We start from the raw sequence: 11,983 nt of genomic DNA, 5'->3' as shown, positions 1-11,983 counted from the left end.
ATTTCACAAAAAGTAAAAAAAAAAAGTTCTAATTTTGGGCAGTCAAAATTCATGGAAAACCATAAAATATTGTTTTAGCTTATTGCATCCATTGGATATACCTGTGTTGGAAAGTAAAAGGTAACAAATATCCTTTCTACAAGGTAAATAGGAATTAGTCTACATTAGGACTTCTTAACTGCTTGGATCAGAAGGTTAAAATAGAAACGAAAAAAGCGCAGTGGTTAAAAATAGCACTCACCACTGCAAGGTGGGTCATACTAAGACACTGGAAGGGACAGAATAACCCCACGTATACAGAATGGTATGCGGCCCTCTCAGAGTCCGCCTCTTATCCACAGGATAAACGGAGATCTAGAAGTGTATGAGAGTGTGTGGGAACCCTTCTTAAATTCAGATGAGAGAAACTCAATTGCTAGTTGTCCATAATAAATAAAAGATACAGTGTGTGTGTGTGTGTGTGTGTGTCCCTTTCTTTTTTCTTGTTCTACCTGCCAGCTGAGGGAGGGGGGATTATGGGAGGGGGAAAAAATGATAAAAAGTCCAATTCTTTACACACTTTATAGATAAGTACATTATATTGTTTACATTGTCACTATCTGTTTTACTGTCTGTATTTTAAACTTGCTGAAGGATTTAATAAACAGTGAATTGAAAAAAAGAATAGGAATTAGTCCACATCTTATGAATCTTCTCAGCGGATGCTCAATTCTGGGAAATCTGGGATACTCCTACTCTGGAAAAATAGATCTCATACTAATGAACAGGTCATATCTGCCGGGGACTCTGTTTATACCCTGGAGATAATCCTTGACTCTCAGCTTTGTTTTTGATTAACAAATTACCAACTGTCATTTTTTTCTCCAGGTAAGAAATGTTTAAGACTCGCTGTCTCCGCCGTGTACGTGGCATTCTGCAGGATAAGACTCATCCTGCTAACCATCTCTTCACCCTGCTTCCTTCTGGCAGGAGCTTCTGGGCCATCTCAGCCTGCACATCCAGACTATGGAACAGTTTCATCCCCAGGGCCATAACAGAACTAAATAACCAAATAACCCTCCTACCCACTACCTGACACAACTGCACTTAATAGAAATATGCAGTATGCAAAATGTGATGCCTTGATGTTTCTGATGATTTATGCTTTTAATATATATTTATGTGTGACTGTGTGAGTGCTTTAGTGTGGCTGCAGTGTGTGGATGTGAGCATTGATCTTTAAGTGGTTGCACAAGCAAATTTCGTTGTGTATCAACCACATTATGACAATAAAGTCTGTCTGTCTATTTGAAGCTTTTCTTAATCGCTTGTAAATGACACGGCCTCGCTCCAGCCTAAATTATATATGTAGTAAGACTCTATGAACTGACGTTCTCCCCCCCCACAGCCCACCTCCTTTCAGAAGCCACTGTAAAGACGTTAGAGACATGAGACGTGCAGCTGTGGCGCTCTTTACAAGAAGACTGAGGTTAGCAAACTCAGTATCTACATTTAACCCTTTATAGGCCCCTCACTGAAATGCCCTCCAGTGATTGAAGTGTTACTGTTGTTTACTGTTATTTCAGTTGTTGCAAGACTTTTTTTAGTATTTTAACCTTTTTTTTTTTCATTTTGTGTTATAAAACAAATTTCTCGGTATTGTTCCTTACCCATTATAGGGTTAAATCACTCATCGAAAACTCATTTTTACAGAAAGACACAGTTCTTATTCCCGCTCTACTTCTTTATTGTCCTATTTAATTATTTTAACTCCTGACTAATTTATTTATTTTGTGTTAATTTTATATCTTACCTGTCATATTATTTTCACACTGCTTTATGTTGTGATTTTATTTTTTGTAGTTATAACTGTGTTTACTTTTCTTTTTGATTTTTGAGTGTGACCTAAGGAAACTGAGGGACACAAGCCAGTGTACTCCTAGTGCCGGTCCCAAGCCTGGATAAATGGGGAGGACTGTGTCTGGAAGGGCATCCGGTGTAAGATCAAGAATGTGATTTCCATTCTGGATAGCCCGGGTAAACAATGACTGCCGCTGGTGCTATTGGCCAACAGGGTGCTGGTGCTACTGTAGGCTGTAGATGGAAGAGGAGAGGAAGAAGGTGTTGGAGGCAGTGAGGGAGAAGGTGAAGGAGGACATGCAGAGGGTTGTGTGACAGAAGAGAATATTAGAGATAGGGTGAAATGAGGTAGATGATCCTCTGTGGCTAACCCTAAAGAGTGTAACCGAAAGAAGAAGTGTGACCTAAGGTGTGGTTGTGGCTCAGGAAGTAAGGTCGGTGGATCAATCCCCAGCTCCTCCAGTCTGCATGTTGAAGTATCCTTGAGAAGGATGCTGATCCCCAAGTTGCCTCAATTCATCTACGAAGAAGGTCCTGGGTTCAAATCATTGGCCTGCTTCCTCTCACAATGCACAGATAAGCGTGTTAGGTTAGATGGTGATTCTAAGGTGTAGGTGTGAGTGTGAATGGTTATCTGTGTAAGCCCTGTTATAGACTGGTGACCTGTCCACAGTGGACCCCGCCTCTCTCCACTAACAGCTGGGATAGGCTCCAGCCCCAGCCCCCGACCCTGAACCGGATCAGTGACAGAAACTGGATGGATGGACTGTGACCTTTATAATTGTGGTCTGTAAAGCACTTTGTAATTATGCTGGGGTGGCTGTGGCTCAGGAGGTTGTGCAGGTCATCTACTAATTGTACTGGACTGCTTTTACTTGTAAACGTTTCCCCGAATAAGCATCCTTGACATGCTGTAAGTTGTTTTTCATTTACAGTAACTACCTGCCACACACCTCTTACTATTTCCTTAGCAGTGGTTTACCACTTACTGTGTAGGCCGAGGGCACAACAGCAAGATGACAGAGTGAGAAGCCCCTCGTCACTGCATGTCATCAGTAATGTTAGAAACAAAATACTTAGGCTTGTCAGTCATGTAAAAGTGAAAAAAATGTCCATCCATCCGTCCATTTTCTCCCACTTATCCAATCCAGGGTCAACATGGGGCTGAAGCCTTGATTCAAATGTCCAAAAGATTATGTTGTGCGTACATTGCTGTACTGAAAAATGGATGAATGTGTGGAATCATGCCCTGCTGATTACATAATATAACAGTTGTCAGTCAAGACTAATGAGAAGAAACTAACACAGTGGCAAGCTGCAAAGTTTGCCCTTCAATAATGTGTAATGATTTGTGGCAGCCGAGGCATGAACAATACAATCTGCTAGGAGGACGTCAACAGCACAGAAACCGCTCGCTTGAATAGACATCTTGAACAGAGGTTTATTATTCCCTTTTTTAGATCCAAAACAGTTCCAGCAGGGGATTCGCTATGTGTGGTGACTACATTTAGCTTCGCTTTGTGTGCAGTTTTTGTGGACACGGTGCATAATGAACCTTTGTTTGGATATTTAAACATTTTGCCTGTTATGTAACAAACCAGTAAACAAAGGGATAATTAAATCATTGATACAGAACCAAAAAAAAAGTTCCACTTCTCACCACACAGCTCTCACCTTTGTCCTCCCATATACAGTCTGGTGTCAGTTCCGGCGCCCTATTTTTCACTGACACTTTCAGTCTTTTTGTAGATCTCAAAGCTCTCTGTGGTTTAGTATCATCTTGAGTCGAGGTTCTGCTTTTTACTGAGAGACTCATGTGGGCCACAGCTGAGAGTTAGCTGTGGGCAAAACAAATCTTTTTTCAAGCACACTGCTTTCTTTTTTAATCTTTTTTTTTTTTTTTTAAGTTTCTTTTTAAGCTGGTACAGTGGAACAAGCACCATACAGGTGTCATGTTTGCACCACTGCTCACATAAGGAGCCAGACATCGAAACTCTGTGTATGCTTATTGTTAATGCCAGCTTTTAGAAGAAAAATTTTACCCTTTAGTGACAAGTTCAAATGCAAAAAAAAAAAAAAAAAAAAAAAAAAAAAAAGCAGGATGACGCAGTCAACTTTTGGCTTTTGTTGTGCAGGAAATCATCCTTGCATCAAAAGGTTATACTCAGAATTTCTGACATGTTGTAACAGTGTGGCAGGTGCTTACAATACTAGGTTTGTCTTTTGACCTACATAGACTGGTTACGGGCTAAAAGAGCTTTTTCTGTAACATTGCATGAAACAGTTCAGGCTTAACTTTGGCAACAGCTTCCTTTGAGAAGAAGGTTTTGATCACAGAATTTCAATAAAGTTTCTGCTGTTACCACTGAATTGAAGTTTAAAGTAAAATGGTCCTATTGTATGATATAGTGGAAAGCTCTGTAGTATCATTTTTAATGGCAAAAAAAAAAAAAAGATAATATAGCAACATCCAGGCAAACATTTGCATGAATTGGATGAATCCACATCTCCTTAGTCTTGGGATTTCAGTTCAGGTATGGTTTGAGTCAGTACAGATCTGGGACAAAGTGCAATCATCACAAGAATAAAAGCAGTTTGACAAAGACCAGAAGAAGTACAGCTACTCATACACTTGACACTAACAAACAGCTGTCTCTATGTTTTACTTGTGACTTTCACAAGACATACCCTTGCAACATAAAGTGACAGACAACATAAACAGACATACGCTTCTAGCTTTTCACTTTTAGACCGCATGACCCTGTGATATGAAAATGATCTTAAAGCTAGCTCAAAAGGTTAAAGTTCAAACACTGCAGGAAAAAAACACATTCTATCACATCTTCTTCAAATTCAGGTCTTCTGCCAGAAGTCTGGCCTGCAGGGATCGCCATAACCACTGTCTTCTGCTGTCTGTCAGCCATCACTGTGTCTGGATGGTTGGCCAGCAGCTGCTTCTCTGACTGTAACTTGATGTCCCCAGTGCCTTGGAGTTTTCAGCTACTTTCCAGGTTGTGTCCCACCAGCCTTTTGGTTAGCCTCTAGGTGTCCCAGCTTGAATCTTACACCCTGCTACAATTTACTGAAGTGTCTCAGGCATCTGTGCACAGCCTTCAACATGGGTCCTGTTGGCTGTGGTAGACTCCTGTCTTTATGGATCTGGTGATTAGAGGATGTATGTGTGCTACCATGATCAGAAGCTTTTCTATTAGTTGGCAGGACCCCCCTGGACAGGTCACCAGTCTGTTGGAGCTGAGGATGAAAAGAGGAAGACCACAGAGAACGTTCATGGATGCACTGCAAGAGGGTTGAGTGTGCCAGAAGATTTTATGTATGTAAAATTTTATTTAAAAAAAGGAAACAAATTGATGATAATTCTTTCAGTACTGAGCAATGATTGTAGAAAACTGTCTTTGGTACTGAGGACATTGAATCAGCAAATTCATTAAGGGCCCAACTCCACAGTTTTTGGCCAGTCACCCGACTGAAACAGCTTCTTCTTCTTGCGCCCTCCTTCTCTTCCTCTTTTCCTCCTCTTCTTCAGTGAGGTAGTCACCCTACTGAAGATAAAACAATACATTTCATCATATTTTGGGATTTTTAAGCCATGATTGGGGACTGGCCTATTCATTTGATAAAAGTATGAATCTCACATCACATACAGTTTAAGCAAAGCAATAAAAATGTTCTCCCGTTCTCCTCCGCGAATTAAACATAATAATAATAATAATAATAATAATAATAATAATAATAATAATAATAATAATAATAATTAATAATTTCATACCTGAAAATGTTTTTATGTCTAATAGGAAATATTCCAAAACAATGTTACATGTGCACACTGAATGAGTTTGTCATGTCCTTGCAAACAGAGCATCTGTCTATTATGTCAGAGGACCGTTCTTTGATTTTATAACATTTACGTCTGTATTATTAGAAAGCGAGAACCGAAAAAAGAGGTGAGTCAACGGCCGTTGTGGTACACGTCATGGAGACGGTTGCTACAACAGTTGACAGCCTCTTGGTTACCGTTTGGTTTGTTGTCAGGCCACAGCTAACCACTAACATTAACTAGCTAGCTGTTAGCCAGAGTGTTTGGGGTTTTCTGAACGATGGCTTTTGCTTCAAACAGTCACAGAGATCCAAGCGGAATATACACCTTCTCAAGCCGCCCCAGAGCTGTTGAGAACCGCTCAAAGTACAGAGAGCCTTCGACTGAAGAGTACGGTGCTATGATGGTGTCTTATTTTTAAGTGCAACCTTAGGAGTGGCTAACTGTACCTGAAAACCAGTGTAACGTAGCATATAGGTAGCGGAAATAAAATCAGTGGCTTTACTGTTTCTGACAGTGTTATCACAGTAGGAAAAAGTAGCTGAGCTTAGGCACATTTACTGTTTTATACTTTATACTTATGATCCATTAGCATTGGGAATATTGCATTTACAAGTTTACAGTCATATGATAGCCAAAGCAACCTGTTGCTTTATTGAGAATTAATTATTTTACATGCAGATCATGTAATCAGATACAGCTGTGGTCAGAAGTTTACATAGACTCATCGCAAGCATGAATGTCAAGTACTGTTGGGCTTTTAATGATATCTTTGAATAGTTCTTTTTCCAGGGTGGAATGACTGTACAGTAAACATCTTTAAGGACTTTAACAAACAAGAATTGGGGGCACAAGTCTGAATTTCACAGAGTTGTGCACCACACAGGATCAAAAAGTATGATTCAAATATATACGTACCAGGGTTATTATAGTTAACGAAAACGAACGAAATAACGAAAACTGAAATTGAAAAAACATTGTCGTTAACTGAAATAAATAAAAACTATAATTAAAAGGAAAAAACGATAACTAATTAAAACTGAATTGTGAGTTTACAAAACTAACTAAAACTAACTGAAATTATCGATAAACTGACTTTCATTTTAAGCCTTGTGGATTGATATGAAATCATTGTTTCCGCTCTCCGAGTTTAAGCTGGGAGCGCCACAGGACAACTGTGTGAGTGCGCATGTGCGTGCGCTCACCGCGCTGGTCCGCAAAGTAATTGCTGCGGTCTGCCGAGAAAGCGGCAGAGTCCCGTATGGAGGTTCTTTGAGTACAAACACCTGCACACGACCACAAGGTAATAACACACACAATCCAGCTACACAAGCATAAATGCGGACATGAGGTCGGACACTTCTGTAGGTTGTGTACAGAGGCCGCAAAGACCCTGCAGGTTTAATTAGCAGCATCTAACCAAGCTAGCTCCAAAACAGAAGCAGCTTCAGGTGGTGAGAACATCAGGATGCAGCTGGATTTGAGCTTTGACTCCTTCAAAGAGTTTGTTTTTGTTTAACACCACATGTAGGCGTTATTAATCTGCTGCACTGATGCTGAACTTTATTGTGGAGTTTATTGTAGAATTTATTGAGTTTGGGAGTTCATGTTTTTCTTTGTTTCTCCCTGCTGATGTTCATGTGTGTCCTTAATATTACACACATTTAGCATGTCTTGTGAACAGCTGGTTGTTGAATATATTTCTTTAAACTGTATCTTTTGTCAAGTTTTCATTACACAATAGTCACTTTTGCGCCTTGAATCTTGCACCTGATCAGGTATGAAAATACTAAAACTAATACTGAAACTAACTGAAACTAACTAAAACTAAGCATGAAACCAAAAATAAAACCAAATAAAAACGACAAAAACCACTCTGAAAACTAATTAAAACTAACTGAATTAGAGAAAAAAAAGTAAAAACTAACTAAAACTAAACTATAATGTAAAATCCAAAACTATTATAACCCTGATACGTACACTTAGTGAAGGTGCTGAAGGTCCTGCAGTGTCTTTAATTTGACAAGGCCAAGGCCTATTGACTCATTAGTGATCATGATTGACAGCACTCACTGGATTGACCAATACTCATAACAATGACAGAGACACAGTTTTGCTGTCAGTGGTACTGGTACATTGCACAGAGTGGATGGAATAATGAAGGAGGACTACCTCCAAATTCTTCAACTTCATCTCAGATCAATAGCTAGATTATTGAACCTTGGACACAAATGGGTGCTCCAATAGCACAATGATCCCAAACACACATAAAAACTGGTTTTGTAATGAATAAAGCAGAATGGTCTTAGAAGTAGTTGGAACCGATTTGCATGCATAAAATAAATTGTCTTCCTCCTGCAGGACAAAGCACCATTATGGAAACATTATGTATGATCGTCGTGTTGTCAGAGGAAATACCTATTCCAAGCGTATCGTACCAACTGTAAGTATGAAACGCCCATTTTACTGTGCTGTATGCACCGTAGGTTGTAGCTGTTCCCTTATTTTGACTGCTTTATCATCCACTGACACTGACAGGCAGCTGAGCCAGACCCTGCAGAGATACGAAGACAACAGGCCAACAGGAAACGAGCCATCGCTCGAAAACAGGCCAGGGAGCAGCTTAGACCCAGCACTCCTGAAGCCCTGCAGGGCAGAAAACACATTGATGTACAAACAGGTAAGATGATTCCCTAGACAACTTCAACACAGGTAAACAAATTCTCTTAACTTTAGAAACTTTAAGTGTTTTTAATGTTCTTGCATAATTTTCAGAGCTTTACCTTGAAGAACTGAGCAATGTTATCGTAGCTACAGACATCGAGTGTCAGACTGACGCCTTCCTGGACAGACCAACAACTCCACTCTTCATACCTGCTAAATCTGGCAAAGATGTGGAAACACAGATAGAGGAGGGAGAGGTAAATTGTCCTAGTGGGAGGTCTGTTTAATAGCCTTATAATTAAAAAAAGTTAGACCAATTTTAGATGTTATATAAAAGGCAGTTTATTTTATGTATGCTGCCTTCTGTTATTCTGGAGGAGCTACTAACCCAGATTAAGTCTTGTCATCATCAAGGTTGGTGCACAGCCAGTTTCAGGTTCAGGTTTCTTCAGAAATCTCTTGGGTTCACATCTGGAGACTGGCTGGGTCACTCCAGTTTTGTTTTGTTTTTTTGTCAGTATACTTCCAGTTGTTTTGTTTAGGAAAAGCTTTTTACTCAGGATTACTCTATATTGTTGCATCCTGACTATCGCTCCCATTATTGATGCAATCACCCACTATATTAGGTTGTAGACATGGTATTAATGAGGTGATCTTCAGTTTATTAGATCAGAGGTGATCCTATTTAGCAGGTCAGCAGAGTATTCTCTCGAACTCTTGACTTTGTTGTAGTAACAAAACCTTTTTTTAGATTTAGGCAGCAGGGAAAAGACATGCAGGAAGTGTTTGAACCAATTCAGATTGGAATCAGGGACTGTCCCGACCTTTCACCCTGACCTGATGAAAAGGAGCGTTTGTCCACAAAGTAGATCAAACCCTCATAAAAATATTTCCAAGCTAAAGCGACATTGTCAACCAGTATGACCCCAATTAAAATCAAATAAAAAATAAATGTACTAAAATATTAAAAATTCACAACATGACGCCATTAATTTATAATTGTCCTCTGCAGCTGTTTGACTTTGACGTTGAAGTGCAGCCAGTGTTGGAAGTCTTGGTGGGTAAGACAATCGAACAGTCTCTGCTGGAGGTGATGGAGGAGGAGGAGCTAGCCTGTCTGAGGGCCCAGCAGAGGGCCTTCGAGGAGCTCCGAAATAATGAGCTGGCAGAGGTGCAGCGGCTCCAGGAGAAGGAGAGACGCCACAATGAGGAGAAAGTATGCAAGCTCTAGAAACTCCCTCTTTATCTGAAGCTGTCTGTCTACAACCTGAGAGTCCTAAACATGCAGCTGGAATTATTCTAAACAGGTTTTAGGTTTTGAACCCCTACAAATGCCATTTTGGTATCGACTATATTTGGATGGCAGATTCAGAATTTGATGAAAACCTGAAAGCATGGATCTGTCCTGCCTTGTATCAACAGCTCAGGCTGGTGGTGGTAGTATAATGGTGTGGGGGATATTTTCTTGGCACACTTTGGGCTCCTTAGCATCAACTGAGCATCGTTTATATACCACAGCCTACCTGAGTATTGTTGCTGACCACGTCCATCCCTTTATGACCACAGTGCAGGGTAAAGTTCTGAGGACTGTTTCCAGCATCATGTTGAATTTATGACATGAAGAATTAAAGCAGCTCCAAAGACAAAGGGGGTCCAACTCAGTACTAGCAAGGTGTACCTAATAAAGTGCTCAGTGAGTGCAAATCTTGAAGAAAATGGAGCAACAGTGTACATAGCAGTTTCCTGACAAGATTAGTGCTTGTAGATATATGTGGTGTTTAGTCATCCTTTATAAAAACGTTACAAGAAGCATGAACAATAGCTGTTTGCTTATGTTGCCAAGGAGACGGTGTCATCAAATCAAGTCTGATAAGGACATAATTTCACAACCCCAATGGAGATTAACTGTGTTTGAGCACTAAAAGCCATATTTATATATTAATATGTATGCATATGTTCTCATTTCAAATTATATTGTTGCAAATTTAAGTCCCAGTCCTTCCTACACAATTAAATGAAGCTACATCAGTATGATACCACTGAGGTTTTTTAGAAATAATAAAATTTATTGTGTTTTTGCACCGCTTACATCTGCTCTATATGGTGGAGGATTTCAGGATTTCCGACATCATGATTTGGAGTTTTTTGTGCCAGATTAAACAGATTAAGCTGAGTTCCTTCCTCCCACAGGAGCGTAGAATTGCACAGCAGCGGGAGGTGCTGAAGAATGAAAAGGAGGTTGCAGAGAAGATCGCCGCCCGGGCATACACCCAGCAGTACTTGGCCGATCTTCTATCTGCTGTCTTTACCTCGCTGAGACGCCACGGCTACATTTACGACCCTGTGGAGAAAGGTCAACCTTTTCACCTTTTACCTATCTGACACACGAGGGTGTTGCTGCCCTCGGCTGCTGCAGCGTCATTACTGCATATCTGTACCTATTATTAGACTCAAATCTTGGGCATGAATCATAATTGTGGTTCTGATTTCCAGATATCGAGACTAATTTCTTCCCATGGCTCATGGACGAGGTGAACAACAGGCTGGAGAGGAGATACGCTGCAAGAGAGATTCTAGACAGTAAGCGATGAGAGTTATTATACTTATTTTGAAGAGAATATTTTTATTAATTTGCTAAAAATCCACATTTTAGCATGTGTTCTGTTTTTTTCAGGTTTACAGGTTTCTGTAGTCCACCCGTTACTGCTTTAGGCTCGCCATAATCCCTCTATTATTCAGTATCATCTCTACTAGCACAAACCAAGTCAAAGCCAGAGAAATAATAAGACAAAGACATTCCACTCAAATTTAAATCTGTTTGATAATTCTGTAACAGCAAAGAGGGTGGACAAAGTACACCTTGCAGAGGGAAAAAAAATTTTTAAAAAACTTATTTTGATCCCAGGTCAGTAACTGACCTCTTTGAAATCTTTGAAATGAATCACCTCAAATTCAGGAGGGTCAGAGGTCTGCACTCACTTCAAGTAAACCTGTCTCACATGAGCGTTGTTTGAGTACCACCTAGTGGTGCATTACAGCTGTCATTAAAGTCAAACAGGACTGCACACAGAGCTGCAGGTGTGTGCCTCAAACAACTCTGTGTTTTTTGTCTGTTTCAGCTATAATCTATGATATCGCCCAGAAGAGACTCGAGCGGTTCAACGAGCAGGAGAGACAGCCAGCCAAATCTGACTCATAGAGGGATTTACACGACTGTATGAATATATTTCCTAGAAATAAAGGTTTTTTTTTTTTTTGGGTCCATTGACTTTACTTTGGTTACATATTTATGGTGAGTGTTTGCTTTTTAATTGAGCGGTTTACATCACTATATAGGAATTTTAAGACTGATACGGATACCAATATTTGGTGACAAACAGAATTCCCTAATATTTGTGTGTAATTACTGATGAGTCTTTACTAAGATTACAGTACAGTTTTTTTATTTTATTTTTTTTAATCTTGTTTTATTCTCACAAGAAGTCGTGGCTTGCTTATTTACCCCACCAGACTCTGCTTGGAACTCTTCTCTGGTTCTTGTGTTTGTGGCTCCAAACATGGGTTGCAAACAGGGAAGTTGCAGAATTCCCTCTGGTGGACAAACTATGCAACGTCACCACTCATGACATGGTTGAAAGGTGTTTA

At 39.9% G+C, this 11,983-nt stretch overlaps 1 protein-coding gene across 1 annotated transcript; it reads left to right on the top strand.

Moving 5' to 3' along the window:
* Window positions 1-5,807: 5,807 nt before the first annotated feature.
* On the top strand, window positions 5,808-11,600 carry rsph3 (radial spoke head 3). The gene is made up of 8 exons (XM_030722148.1): window positions 5,808-6,064; window positions 8,036-8,117; window positions 8,213-8,354; window positions 8,450-8,595; window positions 9,351-9,554; window positions 10,529-10,691; window positions 10,832-10,918; window positions 11,458-11,600. The coding sequence occupies exons 1-8, from the start codon at window positions 5,955-5,957 to the stop codon at window positions 11,535-11,537; spliced, it is 1,014 nt and encodes a 337-aa protein (XP_030578008.1). The 5' UTR covers window positions 5,808-5,954; the 3' UTR covers window positions 11,538-11,600.
* The last annotated feature ends 383 nt before the right edge of the window (window positions 11,601-11,983 follow it).

This window comes from Archocentrus centrarchus, chromosome 24 (assembly GCF_007364275.1).
Source record: "Archocentrus centrarchus isolate MPI-CPG fArcCen1 chromosome 24, fArcCen1, whole genome shotgun sequence".
Taxonomy (NCBI): domain Eukaryota; kingdom Metazoa; phylum Chordata; class Actinopteri; order Cichliformes; family Cichlidae; genus Archocentrus; species Archocentrus centrarchus.
Note: the sequence above shows the minus strand (reverse complement) of the source record. Positions and strands in the feature narration are given on the sequence as shown.